General features: G+C 43.8%; 2 protein-coding genes across 2 annotated transcripts; one reads left to right on the top strand and one right to left on the bottom strand.

Annotated features, from left to right (window-relative positions):
- Window positions 1-4,035: 4,035 nt before the first annotated feature.
- On the bottom strand, window positions 4,036-7,429 carry BORCS6 (BLOC-1 related complex subunit 6). The gene is given in 2 exon segments (XM_050893649.1): window positions 4,036-7,308; window positions 7,310-7,429. Coding segments are annotated over 2 exon segments (1,206 nt in total). The 3' UTR covers window positions 4,036-6,222.
- Window positions 7,395-9,790, top strand: PNRC1 (proline rich nuclear receptor coactivator 1). The gene is made up of 2 exons (XM_050893650.1): window positions 7,395-7,914; window positions 8,651-9,790. The coding sequence occupies exons 1-2, from the start codon at window positions 7,486-7,488 to the stop codon at window positions 9,089-9,091; spliced, it is 870 nt and encodes a 289-aa protein (XP_050749607.1). The 5' UTR covers window positions 7,395-7,485; the 3' UTR covers window positions 9,092-9,790.
- The last annotated feature ends 11,851 nt before the right edge of the window (window positions 9,791-21,641 follow it).

The raw sequence follows: 21,641 nt of genomic DNA, 5'->3' as shown, positions 1-21,641 counted from the left end.
AAAGAGAATAGGTCACGTAGGCAGCCAGGACTTGCAGATAAACATTTTGAATTTGAGGCAGAATATGAATGAAAAACAACAAGGGCAGCTGAAAGAGGACATAACTGAGCTAAATAAGAACGTTGGTGCCTTGGTAGTACGATAACAACACTGATGTCGTAAGTCATGCAACTGAAGACAGAAGATAAGTGGGATGAAATAATAATGCTGAGAACTGATGAGGTCCAGAACAAGGTTTTGCCAGGGGGGAAATGCAGTACAACTGGTGGCTGTGGAAAATGGTGAAGGGGGGGGGGGGGGCGGGAATGGGGCTGTCATAACTTTCCAATTGCTCTCAGCAGACAAAAGAAAGCTGATAACATCAGAGCAGGAGAGATGAAAGGCTTGTAGTTGCACATCTCTTTCTTTAAAGAGGGAAACAAAACCAAACTAGATCCGTATCATCAACTATAAATGGCATGCGGGAAGAGTTTTGGAAAATGGAAAATCCCAGTCTTGCTCAGTGGTGAGAAACTCCCCTCTCCTTCCAGCTGAGGACACGTCACTGGAAAGTCCCAGCCTGGAAAAAAAAAAATCCACCGAGTAAACAAATTGCATAGGCAGTGAAAACAGAAAGAGGAACAAAGTCAAATGATACTTTGACTTTAAAGGAGTTTATTTTCAGGTTAGCATTTCCTTGAATGGCAACAGTTCAAGTTCAGACAAGAAAAATCTCATTAGAGTAAAAATGGCTAGTAAATGTCACTGCTGATGTTAGGCCATAGAAAGCAAGCTCATTTATTAAAAAGCTCAGATTTCAACTTGGGATTTTTTGGATTTTCTGCTACTGAGTGTGGTCAAATGATCCTAGTGACAAACCAGATACCCAGGATTATTACATCGCTGTAAAATTAGAAATGATTGTCTGGCAAGTTTGTGGAATTTTTTTCCCCTTCATTTACATGTACTTCCAGACACAGAAGCTGTCCTTAACACAGCACTTCCTAACAACTCACTGGGCATGGCTCTTTGTCTTACAAGCAAGTTCAATGCTGGGAATTTTTACAGCACTATCCACAAAGAAAACAAGGAAAAACCATGGTTGGTCACACTGAGACAATAAATACAGTGTTGGACAAAATTCTAGGATTCTTCCCTCTCTAACTAGCTTTCATGAAAATAAAAATATTGACATAAATTATTACCCTTGTCTGAAATAAATCAACTTTCAACAAAGGTACTTCACAGTAATTAGTCACAGCAACATTAACTCAAATTCTGGAACCAATTACAGTAACACTGCTTTCTAGCTGTGACCTAGGAAAAAAATCAAGATAGTTTTAATTCTGCTTTTCTGCTCCCAGTTAATGAATGTTGCTGCATCCTGACCGACATACACGGCAGTCCAACCCTGCTAGCAAACAACAGATGCCAGTTTTGCAAGCGTTGTGTAGACTGCCCCATCTCCAACCCTATCAATATTATAATTAAAATGTAGTATTTTATTTTCTTCAAACTCAGGCTCTCTCAAGTCTCATCGGGATTCAACACTACTGCGAGAGCCATCTCAAGCACGTTACCCTTGACAGCCAGTAACTGTTATTATTTATGAAACTGCCAACCTATTCACATCCTCTCAGATTTGGGAAGAGGATCAATTAGCAGCCTTTGCGGGGGGGAAAGGTTATGGGTTTTTATTTTGGCTTGGTTTTTTGCATTGCTTCTAATGTGTATAAATAGTAGGAGGGAACCAGGACTACAGGAAGGTTTGAAATTTTGATTCTTTATCATTTTTCCTGTTACAAGACAAGAGCATAATGCTACTATTGTCGTAACAGGAGGCAGGAGGATCTTAACTTCTAAGGTGGAAGCTCAGGGCCCAAGTCCATTGATCACGTCTCTACTTCTGGAGCTTTGAACAGCAGAGAATAATGATGACAAAAGCTTTCCCCAGGCACCAAGCTGGAGCAGCAAATGTGAAACCCAGCTGAGTTTCAGTTCCTGCATCTGATGCAATAACTGCGTTAAGCTTTCTAAAGGAGAAATGTCATGAATCTCTCTTCCATGTGTGCTCTTACATGCATGGCAGGAGGATCCAGGATATGTTTCCTGGATGGGGCCAGGGTGGGGACAGAAGTGGAGACAATATTCACAAAAATGTACTAATTGGACCCTTTATGATTTTTATAGGAATATCGTTTTCTCAAAGCAATTTCCTAGCAATAAAAGCAGGTTGTGACAGTAACAAAAACACGATTTGCTGACCTTTAAAGGTTTTTTTTCAGGTGTACACACCAGTGTTGATACGGATGAGGTAACGTGGCATCTGACAGCAAGAACCTGTCTTATGTTGGATGACATCTATTGCAAGAGACCTCTAAAGAGTTTTCAGTTTCAGCTAACACAGTTTGCTACAAGAGCTGATCTACTAACTCCTCTGGAAAGCTGCTGCTAATTTTGAAGCTTTAAAATTAAGTTTTTTGTCTTCTAGTAGTACAGCCATGCTAGTTGAAACCATTTCAAAATAGTTGCATCTTTAATGCTAAGAGGTATGCTCTTGGATTCAACTCACATGCTGTTCCTCATGCCGGTAACTCAGTCAAGACCTTACTCATGGGAGTAAGTACCACCATAAATCTGGACATTCCAGCCAAAAAACTTATGTATTTTATGTCTGGCTGGCAGCAAGACACACAAAAAGTTGATATATTTACTTACTGAATACCTGATGCAATTAAGTAACACTGAAAAAAAGCCTTAAAGGTGAAATGTCAGTGTTCATTCCTGCTTTGGGTGACTGGTTGTTTTTTTTCAGCTGTAACAAGGTTTTATCTGGTAAAGCTCCTTTAAATAGCATGGATATGGAATAAATTCAGAGTCAGGGAATACAAAACCTCACGAAGAAACGAAGGAAGAAAAAGCCCTGAATGAAGCAGAACCAACCACACCTTCATCAGAAAAAGGATTTCCATAGTCAGATCTGATACACGGCCTGAAGAAAAAAAAAAAAAATTATCAAACTAACCTAATTCCTAACAGAGTCACTGGCAGTTATCAGAGCAGGGAGGTCATTCCTGGCACACAGCTAATTCTGTATCTGGCTTTGCTTAGTGCTCTACACGTCATTTTATTTTGTTAGTTTTCTTCTTTGACCTTGTTCCTCTTGTTACAATGAAAGTTCACTTGGCAGCTGATGGGGAAAGGAAAACAAGACCAATTGTAAAGCTGAGTGACTAAGCAAGAAAATATATGCAAACCCGCTTGAAGGTCTTGGAAAATCCAAACATGGTTTTCTCTGCTCACTGACCGGTTAAGCAAAAAAAGGTTAAAAGAACCTGAAAGCTTTCACACTCAACATCCAAAAGTTGGAAAGTGCCAGAATTAACACAGAATACGCACAAGAAATCCTGGACTGGGATCAAACAGGCAGTACAAAAGTCTCTGGCTGCAGAAGGACCAAGTTTGCCAGAGGCTACTGAGCTGCATGCAGCTCACAAGCGGTTCACATGGGACTTCAAGGGCAGGGCTGGCACCAGAACTGTGCTGACACAGACGCTGGCATGTGTCACCATTCTTGCAGCAATGGAGGCTGGTATGGATGGGGGGGCTGAAAACCATAGCAGCTATGCCTAACACATCGATATCGACTGTGGTGGCACAGAACAGGCTCGCATTGTTCCGGCCATGCCTGCCCCAGGGACAGCAAACATACAGGGCAGACGCCTGGGAACAGGAGCCACTTCACCTAGCTCGGCTACGTCTGCCCTTCAAACAAGCTGAAGCTTTCAGACAGACATTAAAAAACAAACCCAAACAGTGTAATTACCGCTTCCTTCATGCTTGCCATTCACTACTTATCCCTTTTTCATCACATGAATGACATCACTGTCAAAAATTACTGCCTGAGGACCTAGACTGAAACCGGCTCTGCGATCACATTAATGGGTCTCTGCAGATGCAGGAGCAGAGTTTAAATTAGCTTTCAAATTATCTTACCAAGTAAGAAAAGCAATAATTAAGAAGTGAAACACTTCAACAACAACTAATCACTAACAATTAAAAACATAAAAGTAATGATTTTATTCTACAGACTTGACAATTTTAGCAGGGAATTAGCATTGAACGTAGGTGACTGCAAATGAAATGCTATTAAAAACCAATAGTGTGCTGAAACACGTATGCTTTAAAGGCTTCACCTTAGCCTGTATGAATAAAGCATAGCTGTACATATGTGGCTACACAAATAAGCTTGCAGGTCGTTCCTGTACATTTCAACAATACAAGTTACGCAAGATCAAACTTTGGTTTTCACTCTTGACATATACAAAACATACTTAGCAAAACTACTGCATCTCCATGATAGACAAGCTCAAACTTTCCCAAGAATAACACCCCAAAAGTACCGAGTACAGCTGTTGCTGTGGTGTTAAGAAATCTTTAGTGTCTTCTAGGCCCAAGGGCAGGGGCAGTTAAGTTCTCCTTTTTCTCTCCGCTAACCTCCATTAGACCTGTGGTCCCTTTCTGGAGCCACAGCTATTCCCCAGAAGACAGTACCATGAGAGCTGTGATGACAAAGAACGTGACCTTGGCACAGCCCATTTCCAGCCTTCTCCCATTGCTAGGGCTGGAAGGCCACACGTGAAATACATCCCTGTGCTGAGGGAAAGACATGGCCACGTTGAGAAGCCCAAAATAGGCCAGAGACTGGTATTATGCAAACCAGGGTGGCATAAAACCAAATTATTTTGTTACAATTCAGTATTGTCTACATGCAGAAGCACAGCGTATCACAGCGTCTGCCCCTCATTCGGTGTTTTTAATGACATTACGGTGGCGTAGCAGCTGCACCCATCATAAACCTATCTGCTCTTCAACCGAAAGTTACAGGACTTGCGTAGTATTTCTGGCTACCTTTGCTCCAAGGTTTTTAGGAGCTGCTGGTCACCGAAAGCACCATTACACATACATAATATCACAGTGATCGTTTCTCTGCTGAAATTTTGTTACAAGGACATTTGTGACCTAAATGGATTGCCACGAGCATCATCTAAGAGGCTAGTTGCATAGGAACCATAGCGAGCAGAGAATTCAGCTACTCTCAGGCCTCAGAGGAAATACTTACTGATACAGCAAAATCACTTCTGCACACAGTGATGCATATACAAAAGCTTCAAGTTATACAGATAAATTTTCCCAAAATACCCATTTTATGTCAGTCATACACCCATGTAATGTCATCACATATTCATCTTCCTCATCTAACTAGGTATTTTCCCAATTGAAAAAAAAAAACAAAATCACAGGATCATTTCACAGTGATACCATTTAAACTTCTACACTGTGAAAACTGCAGAGACTAATAAAGGCAAAGTGTATTTTATCTGAAGGCTTTTATTTAGAACTTTGCGTATAGATTTGTTCTTATCTGAATCTCAATTATATTCCGTGGATTTTAAATTCTTCTCAGAAAGCGTCTTTGCTATATATATTAAATTCCCTCTTATCTTCTCTTACAACTGTGTCCTGTAAGAGACAGCAGTGTTCTGCATGTTTATTTCCTGTAACAGCACAAGTGAGAATTACTCATCAGGCACTAAGTCAACTACAATAAGCATCTATGCCTGTAAGCATCAAGGAAATATTCACAATTTCACATTTGGTTAAAAAAAAATATTAACAGCTGCTTTTAATTAAGATTGGTTAGTTTTTCCTAGCCCTCAATAAATAGAAAGCATAAGGCATGTGGAATCCAAATTCTTTAATGGAGCTGAAGCTAAAAAGCACCGTCTGCCATTTACCCCGCGATTTCAACTGGGACCTTTTTGCTTCATCGGTTGCAAAAATTTCATTTCCTCCAGATTAATACCAGCGAACTGGCCACAGATGTCGGCTGGTCACATACAGGGGCACAGAGAGAGAGAGCAAGGATGTATAGGCGGAGAGCTGAAGATGCCGTGCGCGGGCCCGGTGGTGGGACTACCGGAGAGGGCGAGCAGCAGCCTGAGGGCCGCCGGAGGCAGCGGCGGCTCCGGCGGGAAGGCTGGCAGGGCGGGCAGCCGCCAGGCCGGGGCTTCTCGGAGCGGCCAAGCCCCCCTCCAGCGCCCGGCGAAGGCCCAGCGGGCGCGCTGCCGGCACAGCAAGGGCGGCGGCGGCGCCCCCGTTTTCCAGCCCCGGCGGCTCCTCGCTCGTCACGCCGGTGGCAGCGGGAACAGCGGCGGGGCGGCGACCCCCGCCGGGGCGGCGCTACTTGCAGAGCCCCTCCAGCCGTTCCAGGGTGCCCTTCATGTCGCGGATGCGCTTGGCCAGGGCGGGCACGGGCTGCATGGCGCGGTCCAGCTCCTCGCAGCGCGCCACCAGCGCGTACATGGCGCGGATGCTGAGGTCGGCCGCCTCGCCCAGGCTCTCCACCCCGTCGCGGTAGGTCTGGATGCAGCCGACGCTGAGCGCCGTCAGGGCCTGCAGGCCGCAGTGCACGTTGCGCAGCAGCTCGTCCACCTGCGCCGCCACCTGCCCGGCCAGGGCCACCACGTCCTGCAGCGCCCCGGGGTCGATGGCGGGGATAGAGCCGCCGCCGCCCCCCGCCGCCGCCGCCGCCGGCGGCTCGCCCCGCGGAGCGCCGCTCAGCCGGATCCGCCGCTCCAGGTTGTTGGCCACGAACTGGGTGAGGCGCCCCTCGCGCAGCACCGTACCCTCCAGCTCCAGGGCGCTCGCCAGCGTCGCTCGCCGACCCTCCGGCAGCTGCCGCCCCGCCGCCGCCACGCCGCCGGCGGCGGCCAGGCTTAGCGCCTCCAGGCTCCGCTCGTCCCGCCTCCGCCCCGCCGCCTCACGGCCGGGTCCCTCCTCCGCCCCGGCCGGGAGCCCGGCGGCCGCCACGGGCCGCAGCGCCGGCACCTCCATGGCGGGCGACGCGTGCCTGCCCGCCGGCGCGCCACCGCCCACCAGGGGGCGCGCCGCCGCCTGTTTACGTCCCCCTCGATTGGCTGCGGGGCGCGCGGGGGCGTGGCCGCGGCTGTTTGTGTGCCGCCCGATTGGCCGGCGGCTCTCGCAAGGAGAACCGCCCGTCCCGTCCGTTCGCTTCGCACTGCGGGCCCGTGACTCGGAGACTGGGGCGTGCCCTCTGTTTGTGTCTGCCCGGATTGGGCGGCCTGCGGAAGCAGGCGTGGCCCCAAGTGTTTGTGTCGCTTCTGATTGGCCGAGGCGGGGCCAGAGAGGCCGCCGTTTCACCGTGATTGGCGGCGCCCGGTGGAGAGGCGCGCCGCTCGCGCCATCCTCGCACGGCGATTGGCGCGGGGGCGGAAGGGGGTGTGCCCCGCTCGGGTAACAACACCGGGGCGCTGCTGCTTGCTCCTTTCACTCCCCCGCCATGTTCTCCTAGCCGCGGATCCGATTGCGCCACCATCTCAGCCCACAAAGCCCGGGCGGACACTCCCCAGCGATCCGACCCGCTCATCCCCGCCTGGGCTCGACCCCTCTCACCGGTACAGCTCTGGGTACCCACGTCCCACCATGGTCACCACCACGGCGCCGCCGCCCTTCCTGGCTCGGATCTCGGCGGGCACCGAAGACCCCAGGCGGCTGCCCTCCACTCTCCTCCAGCGCCTCAGGCGAGGGGACAGCAACTGTGAGAACCAGCCCAGCTGCTGCCTGGCGGGCCCGGGGGGCAGCGCGCGGCCCGCGCTGAAGAGAGTCCGGCGGAGGAAGGGAAAGATCCGGCCCAGCCCCGCGGGGCTCCTGCCCAGCCGCTACCAACAGTACCAACAGCATCGCGCCGGCCTGGGGAGAAGGACCCCGCTGGGGACGCACGGCCCGGGCGAACTTCACCCTCACCCTGCGCCTGCTGTCTCAGCCGCCCCCGGCGTGGTAACGGCGCCCCCGGAGGAGCCCCCCGCGCCCGCCCCCTCGAGACCCGCGCCCAGCAAACCCCTCAGGAAGGAGGTAAAGACGGGGCTCCGCTACTTCTGCTCGCTTCTTCCCCCACCCCTCCTCCCGCACTCTGGGAGCCGGGAGGCCGCTTGCCTCCCCGCCGGCGGGGGGCAGCGGGCCGCTCCCCTCCTCCCCTGTGTGCGTGTGGCCGGGCCGCGGGGGGGAAAGAGTTTCCGTTACGCCCGCTCGGACGGGGCCGGGGGGGGTGGGGGGGAAGAGAGAAACCGCGGGCGGCGATTGGCTGTTCGGCGCCACCAATCGGCGCCGGCCGCTGCGCCCAGCAACAGCCGGATTTAGGCTGCGGGCCGCGCGCCAGCTGCCCCTGCGCGCGCAGGCGGGACGTGCGCGGGGCGCAGCGCCCCATGGCGGCCGCGGGAAGGGCGGCTGGGGAGGCGGTGAGGCGCCGGTCGGCGGCGAGGGCTCGGCTGCCCGCCCTGCGGCTGGTGGGCGCTGCCAGCGAGCGCGTACGTGCTCACGGAGGAGTCGGAGAGGACGCGGGATAGCTCGGAGGGGGGGCGGCTCGCTACCCGCGCGGCCGTTGCCCCACTTCCCTGCGTGAGGCGGCCCCCAGCGCCCCGCTCCGCGTCTCCCGTGCTGTGCTTCCGGAGCCCGGCGCAGTGGCGGTGCGGGAACGCGTCTTCGAGTCCGGCTAGCGGATGCCCCGCTGGTGGTGCTGTGCCTGTGTGCTGCCGGAGGCACCTCTTGAGGAGAGGGGTCGTGTGTTGACGTGAATTCTTTGTCTCTGCAGTTCTTAAAGAACAAGATGGGAAAGACTGAGAAGGCTGCCATCCCCTATAGCCAGCCTGTTCACAGTTTACATCTGTGTGAACAACCAAAGATTAACAGACAGAAGAGTAAATGTAACATGCCACTGACAAAGATGACCTCGGCAAAAAAAATAGAGAACTTTTGGCAAGATCCTGTATCGCCAGAAATAATTCAGAAGCAGGAGAAAAAGCCACTTAAAAACACAGAGAACTTCAGAAATGCCAAGTCCAAGAAACCTATCACCCTAACTGAAGCGAGCCAAAAAGAAAATTATGCTGGGGCAAAATTTAGTGACCCACCATCTCCTAGTGTCCTTCCAAAGCCTCCCAGCCACTGGGTGGGTGGCACAGCTGAACCATCTGACCAAAACAGGGAGCTGATGGCAGTCCATTTGAAAACTCTCCTAAAAGTTCAAGCGTAGTTTCCAAGATCGCTTGAGTAATTGGCAAAGAAAACTCCATCCAGGAAACTTAAACATGCCTTGTTGCAACAAAAATTGCAAAAACCTGTCAAGTCTTACAATCACATTAAAAAAATTCTTGTATTATATTTTTTATGGTTGTGTAAATAGTGTACATCATGTATTATGTGTATATTCTTGTTCATACTTTGAGAGGTACATTTTAGTTTTGTTATGAAAGGATGTATTTTGCACTGCCTGAATGGTAGATGTCTTGTATATAAAATATGGACAATTTTAAGTGTGTGCTTGACACATGAAGACTTGACTTGATTTGCACAAGGTAATGAAAATTTTGGAAGGAGAGTACAGCTTTCTGATTTTAAGGTTCCAGATCAAATGTGAATGTTTTATTCATGCACTACTGACAATAGTTTTACATTCTCTGTCCCAATGGAGTATAAACATGGAATTTTCATACAAATGTGAAGTTTTGCTCTCTGCTCTGGAAACAGTATCTGGAATTCCTGTTCATCTGTTTGTTTTTAAAATTAACTGGAATTTGAGTAAAATTCCAACCCATCAATTTGAGCACTGCTGATTTCTTTAAAGAAAAAAAAAAAACAGAAAAAAAAAAGAAAAAAAAAAGAAAAGAGCAGAGCTGTCTGCCAAATATCCAATTGGTCACTAAAAAATTAAATAAAACAATTTGGCCTCCCCTCTTTTGTGTGTGTGTGTCTGTTAATTCAAGTATGTGAACTTAAATTACTTGATTGCCTTCTAGTGCATCAGTAGGAATATTTTGTCCTGCTCAGCCTTTAACTATACAAATAATTAAGAGATTCAATAGCTCATTAAGAATTCCGTGTGTTTTTAAAAAATCCTTCCTTTGTGATATGTCATTTTAGGTTCCTTATCCTTTTTGTTTCTTGAAAATTCAGGTTTGAAGGAAGTTGGGCGATTACATGTTCAAATTCATGCTGCGATGCTACTTAACTATTTTCATAGTAAGTGGTTATTAAACTAGTTGATACTGAAAAGCAGCAATGACAGAAACATACAGATGGGGCAAGTTAAACTTCATATTTTTCACCAGATCTGTCTCTTGCTGATACCTATGCTGGAAATTACATTCCTCTGATGTAAAATTCTTAAGGAATTGGACAGTAGATTAGTCTGACAGGCATGTTGAGGAGGTAACATAGGTCTGCAGTTATTTTACTTATCTAGTATTTAAATAAGATGAATAAAGCAGGAAATACGTGAAATTTACGTAAGACAGAAAAGCATTTTTAAGTTTTTGGATTCACTGAAAAAAAAAATTCTCTGGGCACTAGTGTGTACTAGGAAGGATATGTAGAAAGAAACGGCTAGCAGCAGGGTGCTACGTGAGGTGGTTCCTTAGCATGAACGGTGTTTTCGGAGATTGAGCAACGTTCGCTACGTTCATGCCATATGCACTACTGCTTCCAATACATAGCATCACTTTGTTCCCTGCGTGTGAATTGGCAGGATTTGTTAACATACCCCTGAAATGAGGTTGGCCAAAAACTGACGGAGAATTTCTTTGCTTTGTTTATAGAAATTAATTGTATAGTTGCAAAATTTTTCATTATAATGCTGTTAGGCTATTTAACGATATATGTTCTAAACCAAGAGTTCATACAAAGGTTTTGTTCTGCCCCAAAGACTTCCAGTTTCACTGTCTTGCAAAGTAGACCTGTATTACTTGATTAATGATGGTACATGCTCGAGGTAAATGTATGTTTTACATTTACCCAGTTTGCTGCCTAATCTGGATACTCCATAATTTAGTGTGTCCTAGCTGGTCTTCTAAAAATGAACAAAAATCCTCCTTTTCTAATTTTTTAATAAACAGTATTAGGGCAAAGAAAAATTCTAGCAGAATCTCACTGAGGATAACTCTAGACTGTAAGTCCCAGTTTACTATATTTGGTATATGCTATATTAATGTGCTGTTGCGCTTTTTTTTTTCTTTTTCCTTTTTTCTTTTGCCTGAATGTCATCAAGCGCAAAGGAAAATGCCTTTAGCAATTCCCCATAGCTTTAGGCAATGGTTAATTTTGACAGCTGAACTTGTGATTGTCTTGAATCTTGATAACTAGCTTGACAAGAGCTAGTTTCCATCAGCTGTGTAGGCATTATTTAAAAGGAGATATCCTTTTTTCCTCTGGTTATCTCTGTTACCATCAGCCTCTTTTCTTCCCTGACCGTTGGAGCTGACATCAAATTAGGTAGTTTGAATGCTACCTCTAATTCTACATAAAATTTACCAACGTAACAGACCTCTTTGTTTCTACCCTGATTTGCCAACACATCCCTGGGGATTACAAAACTCGTTAAATGTAAGTGCGATAGTTCTCAGCTCCTCAGCCAAATCTTTTAAAGCTGTTGGATGAGACTTCTGAAGTCTTGAAAATTTAGAACTTCCCATACCTTGTTGGACCGTAAAGGTTTTCAGGGTAAGATAACAGTGTTTCGTTCCGTCTTTCCAAACTGCAAAAAAAAAAAAGCTTATTTAGCTTCTGTGTTGATATCGCTGGTCCTGTTGTGATCTGGCAGAAGTGTTTGGGCACTTCATGTTTCTATCTTAGGATCTTTGGGTTGAGTCCCTTCCTGGCCAATGGACTGGATTATAAAACTAGGCTACATGCAATATACGCTTCAACAAGATCGCCTGAAAAATCAGGACATCATCATCTCTTGGGACCGTATTCTGCGCTTTGTCACTTTCCCACGTTTTTTCCTTTCTACAGTATTTTCTACCAGGGATTTTCACTTTCAAGGTTTCCTTCACTTTGACAGATTTCTCATCCCAGTTCCCTGAAGGCGAGGCACTGTATTATATGAACATGCTATTGTTTGAGTTTAGAGCCAGTAAATGAAAGAAAAACATTAGTGTCATGTTTGGAGGACTTCTTTGCAATATAGTATAAAGTCTTTTTGAAGTGAACAGCTGCTAAGGAAGAAAATGAACAAACTTAGTGGATGTGTTATAATCAGCTGGTCATGTGTCTGCTGTACAGGTATTAAATAAATTGCTTATTAAATCCTTAGAGTTCAGAGTAAGGAAACTGAACGTACCACACTCTGGTTAGATAATGACAATCTTTTCTGTTTAAAATCTTCAGTGCAATGCTGTGCAGAACTGCAGGGGAAATCAACTGTGCGAGTTAACTACCAGCTTACTTTTAAACAGTTAAATGTCATGTGGTGATGGTCCTGAAAAATTAGCTTTCATGGAGCGCAGAAGTTATCTGTTGTTGGGTTTTCGTGCGTGGCTAAGTTTCAGCCCATTAGACAGCTTCATTAATAACGGCTGGCTTGGTGCTCTGCTAAAGCTAAAATGCTTCTGTCTCCTAATGCAACAGGAGCTAGAAATCTCGTGTGCATTTGAACTCCGTTACACCAGTATCTCTTCAGAGATGCTGCTAAATTCTGAAGTAGTCTGTATGTGAGGCTGTAACTTTTTCCATAAATGGAATGTTATTTCAGCTGATTAATATTTTATCCACGGAGTGTCATTTTAAGCAGTTCTTGTAATTATTTTCAGAGGGTATTTTTTAAGCTTTTGCATTATAAAGCATTTGCTACCTGCCACACTTCAGGATTTCTTTTCTGCTTTAACCAGTTTGGAGATCAAATATGAAGCCTATAGATTATATGAAGCCTGAAGATTATAGATTGGTTTTCATTGTAATTTTGGAAATAAGTTTACCTTTATTTCTGCATAGAAAGTCTTGACACTTCCATCATGCAGTTAAACACATTCCTTATTTTCTTCTACAACCCCTTGTACTCTTTGCATTTTGATTTCACAATGCATTCTTTAATTATTTTTTTTCCATAATATATGCCTGACCAACTGAACTATTTAAGGGGAATTATTTTCTGTTGTAATTTCTAAGGAGGTTTTATGTTATGAATAGGCCGGTCCTTACCCTAAATAGGCTAGGAGGTAAGCAAGTAAGAGATAAAGGCTGTCAAATGTTAACATTTACTATGAAAAATTGATGCTACCTTGTTGAACAGGAACCACAGTGTTAAATATTTTTGATAGCAGGAAATGTTTAGTTGCTGATTCAACAGAAAAGATTAATGAAGGGAACATCCATCAATTAAGGAGAAATACATTATCCAATAAAAGGACCTAACTATTGCAGTTGAGCAACAGAATGTTATCAGCAATGTAGAGGCTGTGAACTTTTTGTTTTGTGTTGAGAGTGTAGAAGAATGTTACCAGAGCTAAGACAGGAAGGTCAAGAATTCAGCTGAATTTGAAAAAAAATCCTCAGGAATTAATTTGCACAGCGAACATCCTAGCAGAGGTACTTCTTCCCCTGTGTTGAAGTCAGCATTCCTCTCTAACTTTTTTTCCCATGAGGTGATAACATCTCATGTATTCAACTCCCAGAAAATAGGCCTTTAGATTTTATGAAGCCCTGACTCTGTTGGAAGTGCTGCATTGGTACATTTGTTTAATGTTAGTCTAGTGACATTACTACAAGTTACACATATTCAGGCTTGTGTGTGGCAGATGCAGTCATTTAGTCCGAGTGGTTCATAAACCCTTGTCTTCAGTTTGAGAATTACACTGGTTATGTGTACTTACGCTGTAGGTTGCCACTGGTGAGCAAACTGGTGTGATTTCTGTAATTTAAACTTGAAAGAGGAAGTATTTGGGGATCAAGGACTTTTCTCGTATTTATAGGACTTTGCTAAGTCTTTAGTTGTAGTTCAGTATATGGCTCTATGTATTTCACGAAGTGGTGTAATCATCATTGCCATTTTGCCATTCTTAAGGTCATGAAGCATAAAGTTTTGAGAAGATGCTATTTCTGTGAAAGATGTCATTTGCTCCTTTAATGAAGCAGTGTGCTTTCATCAGGTAGGTCTATGAACCTTAATTTGCAAATGTCCTTGTAAGTGGTGATGGCAATGGCCATCAAAATACGATTTACTTTGGTTTTTATTCCCTGAAACAAGACCTAGAGCTACATTCAATAAAGGGCTTAGTATATAGAGTCAGGCCTTTCTCTTGTTTTCTCTCATCAACTGAATCTTGTGTTCTTTACTGCCTGGTAACATAGCTGCACAAGAAAGAATAAGGTGTGCCCTTACTTAAAATAATATAAAGCTTGAGATCTGTAATCTGCTTATATATATATATATATCATAAAGCTTTTATAAGTTGCATTCCTAGCATCAGAATATTCAGAAATTGCATGTTGTCATATTTAGAATATCGATAGGTCACTGTAGGAATTAACGGAGTAGTAAATTGATAGACCTTGTCCAAATTTTAGACATTCTTTGTATGCAAGCACTAAAGAAAATGCTGATACATTTTTGTGCCCTGTACTAGGAGTGATAAGGAAAAAATAATTGACGAGACAGGTAGAAGAAAAACTTGAAAAACAAGGTCAACTAAGAGATAAGAGAGAAGCAGCAAAGATGTCGCCATTGAATTATGTGGGAAGGAAAGATACTGCAAGAAAAAATTATCTCCCAAAGTATCTGATGTTACTGCAAATTTAGGGAATTTTAATGACTAGATGAAATGCAATTTGCTACCAGTTCTTGACTGGGACCATCTGGGGAAAGACAATATGAGCTTGCAAGTCTTGTAACTGACTTTTTCTCTGTCTGATCAGTACCTATTATTCATTACTAGAAATTGCACCTTGGCACAGCATTCTTAATGGCTAGCACTGCTTTAGGTATCACAAAATGCTGTACAAGTGCTTACTGCTCTCAGGTTTCCACAGGTTTTTAGAAGTGGTCAGATAAAGTATGGTACATGTGTGATAGGAGCCTTCACGTTTTACAGCTGGAAAAACAAGCATACAGAAGTGAACTAGCTTGCTTAAGATCACTCAGCAGGCTGTTCACTAACCCAGGAAGAGAACCACAGTTTCTGGAGCTCCAGACAGGTTTTTCCTTTGCTAGTACACGTGGTTGCTGTGTGCTCTGCAAGTCTTCCTCATCCCACTGCGTAGTATGTAAAAGGCAATGAATACAATGTTCTGCTTTGAAATGGCTGGCATTTGTAGTCATTGATAGGGCTGGTGAGATAAATCAGGCTGCGTTTAGGTTTTGTGTTCTGTACAGTTTTATTACACAATAGCTTCAGTAATTTGCACATGGAAGATGACTATTATAGTTTTCTCCATCCCTGTTTTTGACCCTTTGTTACAATATATAATCTATACACACCACTGTCATTTTCAGCTCATCCTCTGTCCTCTCCCCACAGCCAGCAGTGGGAAGGCTGATGATAAGTCACAAGTTTCTGCTTGTTGGCTGCTCCTTTCCACTGCTGTGCAAACATGCTGCAGCCAGCAGCTGGCTGAGATGGCCATGGGTGTGCATAGTATCCTCCTAGTTTCTTGAGTTTACATTTGCTTTATCTTTAGGCTCTCATTAGATCCTGGAAGACAGAAAGAGGCTCAGTCTTTCCCAAGAGAGAGGATCTTCCTACAGGAGGACAGAAGGTGAAGTTTATGAGTGACCCAGTCCCTCTCTACCACCAGCCAGTCCTTAAGACCTCGAGCCTTTCCATCACCTTCCCCGATTATCTGTTTTCTTTACTGTCGTGGTTTAACCCCAGCCAGCAACTAAGCACCACGCAGCCTCTCACCCTTCCCCCCTCCCCCCTCCCAGTGGGATGGGGAGGAGGATCGGGAAAAAAAGTAAAACTCGTGGGTTGAGATAAGACCAGTTTAATAACTAAAGTAAAATAAAATATAATAATAACAATAATAATAATAATAATTAGTAATGAAAAGGAATATACCAAAACCCAAGAAAATACAAGTGATGCACAATGCAATTGCTCACCGCCTGCTGACTGATGCCCGAGCAGCGATCTGTCCCTCCCAGCCAACTCCCCCCAGTTTATATACTGGGCATGACGTTCTATGGTATGGAATATCCCTTTGGTTAGTTCGGGTCAGCTGTCCTGGCTATACTCCCTCCCAGCTTCTTGTACACCTGCTTGCTGGCAGAGCATGGGAAACTGAAAAATCCTTAACTTAGGATAAGCGCTACTTAGCAACAACTAAAACATCAGAGTGTTATCATCAACATTGTTCTCACACTAAATCCAAAACACACTGTACCAGCTACTAAGAAGAAAATTAACTCTATCTCAGCCCTCAGTAAGAGGACATTACTCTTCACTGCAGCTGCAAGTTCTCTTTTTTTGTATTTTTCCCTAAATGAATTTCATCATTCTCAGTTTCCCTCACTTTCCTGCAAATGTTCATACATGTAATTTTTTTCACCTGAAAAATCAATTTGAGTATGCCACATTTATCTGCTGTGGTCAGGGTCCGTTTCCTCCAAGAGAGAATGTATTTTTTTCTAAAGGACAGCTAGATTTTTATAAGATGCTATAATTCCTCTGAGATTTCTCCCATCAATGTGGTATGAATTGACCTGGCAAACATGTAGCACAGCCTCAATAACCATAACATACCCCACTTGATATCCTGGAGGACTAGAAACAACTCTGATGAGCTGGTCCACACAGATACCACGGAATTCATCTGCCAAACACAACTCAAAAAACGCGAACAATTAGAGTTTAAGGATTGTTTCCTCAGAGATCAGGAAGTCTGAGAGGTCTGACCTGGGCTGGTTGCTGGCAGGACGACATGCCAGGAAGATAAAAATGCAGTCTGCAGCTCTGAGACTCATGAACCAAGGCTTTTTATCTAATTTGCCAGGCCGGGTCTACTGTTTGAGAGCCTGTCACAAGTACAGCCTGCTTGCTGCATGTGTCCAAAACTCCTTCTCAGCCTCCCGCTTGCAGGACGGTGCCTTTCTGCGTGTTCAGTGATAGTTCAGTGGTTAGCTATATGTTTCCGACCTGGTTGCATCCTAGGCGATTTAAGGTAAGAGTTTACACCGCTCCTTTGAGAGGGTCTTATGGTTTATATTCCTTTTTAAATTCATTACCAGGTACCGGATTGGTTCAGTACTTACAAGGCTTGCTTTCCCTCAGGTAGCATGGTAGAGTTAGTAAGTGCCTTCTCCAAAGCACAGCGTCATATATTTTAGGACAAAAAGAAAAAAGTATTATGCAGGCCACATATGCACCAAGCATACTGTTCATGCTCTTCAGCATCTACAGATGTCAAAGCCTGCAATGTCTGCTCACACCTGCAGGGTGATGCTCTGTACCATTTGTATCATTTTCCTTTCTTCATGTCTCGGTGTCCTTCACCAATTTAATAATAAGGGACTTCCCTTTTCAGGGAAAGGTTCCCTAAACTTACTTACCCATATGGCAGTTTAGTTAACTACCCATCCACCTTCCCATAAAGTAGATCACAGATAAGATTCTGTTTGCTTTAATATGTATCTATATCTTCTGTCATATGTTGGTAAAATAATCTTTTAGTCCTCAAGACAGCTATCATAACTGACTTCCAAGGGGAAAGGTTCAGACCCTTTCAAGAGATACCCCGATATATACACAGGGCAGGGAAGATGGATGCATCTAAAAGCCAGACACAGCTGAGAGAAAAGTGTCAGCCCATTTACTCTTCATACCCCGGGACCCTAAAATTGCTGCTTCCAGTGCCCCATCCCTTTGTTATATTCCTCCTGACCTGTGCCACCTGTTTCTTTAGCCTTCCCCCCCCTTCTTTAGTCCCCATCCATAGTCCTCATTTATGCCAAATTATAGCCCTTCTTCCCTCACTGAAGGAAATCGTTCTCTCGTAATGCCTTATTATTCTGCTGCTCTTCTACCACATGTCTACCTACATGCATTTGATTAATTTCAAAATTATTTCCAATGTCCTTTGAGCTCTTGTGCTGAAACTACATGTTCTCTGCATAAATGAAAACAAATATCGCAAAGGCTTTAACATGAGACCTGCAGAGTCTTCTCCCATTTTGGCCAAGGGTAGAATTTCAAATTTATAATAATAGAGATCAAATTCAACAGCAGCCATATGACTTCTTGCTACATGGAAGTTAACTTCCATAAAGAGAAAATGGCAACACAGATGCCATTACTTTGTCCACACAGGTAACTGTGATCAACTAACTATACCTGTGCAGAATTAAACTCCTATTTTCAAGACTTTTCATTTTCACTCTCTATTTTTCAATAATGAATTTTTATTTCTTTTATTTTTCTTTATTTTTCTGACTACCATGCTGTTTGGGATAAATGTCGAAGATCTGGAGAGCCATAGCTGGGTACACAAGAATGAACAAGTAACATATTCATTCAAATTTCTGCCTTTAGGAAGTGTTGGGGTGACAGGAGGGGTCAGACGAGAACCCCCAGTTCTGGTGACCCCCATCTGGATCACGTGGTCACCATCCTCTGTAATCTTGTGAAACATGCCAGATTTGATGGCAACATCAGCGTATTTCAGAGCGTTCAGAGAAGGCAGCCTTCCAACAAAAAGGAGTTTTCCCTTCACTGCCCCAGAAGTAGCACGCAGTGAGAGGGCAACTTCCACACCTAAATATCCCTGAGATGAAACAGAAACTCCTGTCCAGGCAAGACAGCCTGTTTTTATTCCTTCCCCCTGTAGCAACACTGACGAGTTAACCTGTATTGCTATTATAACAGATTACTTGCACTCTTCCAAACTGTTGCATTTTTATATCTTTTTTAACACAAACACGCCCTACTTTTCAAATACTGTAGGGACACAATGCAAAGATGTGGGGGGAGGACAGAAGTAATCTTGAGCCAGTCTTGCAGTCTTGATCCAAATGCCAGCTTAGTCACAATTTTCTTAGGAAGGGCTTTGCTTACTTTTAACATTACTGAGATGGTTATGTGGGCTGAGCCCTAAGGACGGTGAAGGACAGTGCTTTCCCTCTGGGCAGACATAAGGTACTGAAGAAGGTGAAGGAGCAGAAAGCCGATACGGGATGACCAAAGGAAGGAGCCCTTTGCTCACTTAGAAACCTTTCTCCATATTGTCTTCCTCAGTTACAGCCAGCCCCCCTGACCTCACCTTTTAAGGATCTCTAGCAAGTCTCCACCCTTCCTTAATTTCCTACTTCCAAGTCCCTTTCTTGACAGAAGGGCAAGGAATGTGTTTTACACACCCACTAGTAACCAGGAGCACATTCAGTAACTTTTTGGTTCACTTCCAGAGAGCATTGACACCACGTAGACAAAGAAATGATGAGGAAAGAAAAGAATTAAGAGAGAAAAAGTTAAAAAACTACATTACTACTAATATAAAAGATGAAACTCGTCGTGTGCCTGTGCAATACAGAAGAACACTGGTACATTTGCTTTAACAGATGGAGTTACTGTGGCAGGTGTCTTTAGCATATAGCTTTAAGTACGCATCTGCGTATAGCTTAAAGTAAACGTCCAAGTAAGTGAGTAGCAGAGAAAGTCCCATGCCAAGGCCTCGTAGGGAATAGGCTGAGTTCCCTCCAGTGGCTTGCTTCAGCATTTCGTAGAGGTGGCCCCGAAAGGACCGGTTTGGGGAGCAGCAGCCCATCACTCCTCATTACAGCCTTGCCCAGAACCCATGCTTGTATTAGGTAGCTGGAGGGTATAATCAGTGAGTAATTCCTGGTGAGTGCCTAATTGCAAGTTAATTTTAAGTGAGTTATGTAAACAGATTAAATCAATCCTTCCCTGTATTTATTTTTCATTAGTTCACATGCAGACACAACCACCCTTAAAAATTCCCTATTTATCTGCTTGACTCTGCTGCTTCATTGAGTTGATGTCTACTGCTAATACCTGCTGTTGCTAATACCTGCATCAGGCAGGGGCTTTGTGAGATCCCAGTGAGTCAGAATAATCTATGGGATGTCATCAGGCAGTTTTGGGGAAAGGCTCTGTAGATGGAAAACACAGCCAGCAGCAGCTGAATCTGTATTTGTGGCTTAGTGTAATACATTTATTTTTAAGTGAACATCAGGCAGTAATTTATTAGGTCAAAATATTGTTGAATTATTGTTGTACTGTTGCGATAGAACCCTGAAAAGATAGCAAACAAGAAAGAATAGAAGAAAACAAAAAAAGTTGATGTTTTTGTTTTTCTTCAGCTCGTGTTTTACCAAAAAGACAGCTGGAAGATTAAGACAAAATGGATTAGGCAGGAAACCTCCATTTCTAAAAGAAAACATCCGGTGCACTTTTGACAGATAGTGTATTTTGTAAAACACAAACTTACGACATATTAATTACTGTGTCCCTGGGGTTTTAAAAATATAGAACAACATACTTGCTACTGTGAACTTATGAACTTCGGAGGAAATTGCAATAACTAGGAGTAAAACTGTATGTTGTTTCTCTCTATCCTGTGTTTTTATCATAGGATACACAGTGTAGAACATGCCATCAATCGAGGGCCTAAAAGTTAGACACCTATGTCTAACCTCAGCCTCAACTTAACAGTCAGCAAACGGAAAGGGGCATGTTCATTTCTGACAGCTATTTTTACAGGTTTGGAGGAGATCATAAATAATTCTGTTTCTCAGAATTTCACTAGTTTATCTAGGCTGGTACCTGTCACTGTCAGTACTAACCTAGTCACAGCATAGAGGAAATAGGTATCAGGTCATTTACCTCCAAAGAAATCTCCTCTAAGCTCAGAGAGTAGTATAAAATCTGATGCTTTTTCATCTCTCCTTCAAACTCTTCTTTTTTTAAATATTTGTAATAAATTTGGTTAATTATGGTATTCGTAAATATAAATAAATTGCAATACTTTCCAGGCCTGCTGGATTTTAGCTTCGGTGATATTTTGCAGCAATACGTTCCATAGACTAGATGCCCATTAAGTGACAAATTCATTTTAAAAAAGATTAGCTGCTACATGAATGTACAGGCAACCTATATGGCATAAAGCAAGCCATGACTCAATTGGCAAAAATATTTAAGAAAAAAGAACAAGTCCTTTCAAAGTCCCTTTTTTATTAAAAGCATCCTAATTGTTGAAATCAAGTTATTTTTAACATACCATCTCACTCTATATGAAGTTAGGACTAATCAAATTGTATTCTTGGACTGTGCCCATACTGTATAACCAACACCATCTTGATCAATACATTTCAGTTAAAAGCCATACGTTATCACACCTGAAAATCCTCCTTTATATAGAATAAAACAAAAAATATTACAGCTTATCAAAATGTCCTTAATACTTTTAACTGAAGAAGAGTCCAATATTCCTTATTTTCCCCCAAAATAATTATCCAGTTGGTCAAAACCAAGGTGAGGTTAAGTATAAAATCTGCTACTGGGACAAATTCTTTCCCAGTGTATAGATGTTTGCCTTCTAACGCAACATACTTTCAAAATACAGTTATAATATAATGAAGACATCATTCAGTAAGATGTAAAAGTCGTGTTCAGACACATGCAAGGTTTCATTACAGCAAAATATGATTTTATATGCATAAATACACTTTTTAGTTAATTTTGACTTTTTAAGTAGAGTTTCTATATGAGACACCAGATGGCTACTATGTCTGGTTTACCTGTGCGTCACCTTTCACTGTGCTTAATGCAAGCTTTTTAACAATACTCTGTGAAACTAGCCTG

The sequence above is a fragment of the Gymnogyps californianus genome, chromosome 3 (assembly GCF_018139145.2).
Source record: "Gymnogyps californianus isolate 813 chromosome 3, ASM1813914v2, whole genome shotgun sequence".
Classification (NCBI taxonomy): Eukaryota; Metazoa; Chordata; class Aves; order Accipitriformes; family Cathartidae; genus Gymnogyps; species Gymnogyps californianus.
The sequence above is the reverse complement of the archived record's forward strand: the minus strand, read 5'-3'. Positions and strand labels throughout refer to the sequence as shown.

What these genes read in the sequence shown, in the direction of transcription:
- PNRC1 (XM_050893650.1), top strand. Translation starts at nt 7,486, where the DNA reads ATGGTCACCACCACGGCGCCGCCGCCCTTCCTGGCTCGGATCTCGGCG. An exon ending in GCAAACCCCTCAGGAAGGAG is followed by an intron (nt 7,915 to 8,650) that starts GTAAAGACGGGG and finishes TTGTCTCTGCAG; the next exon opens with TTCTTAAAGAACAAGATGGG.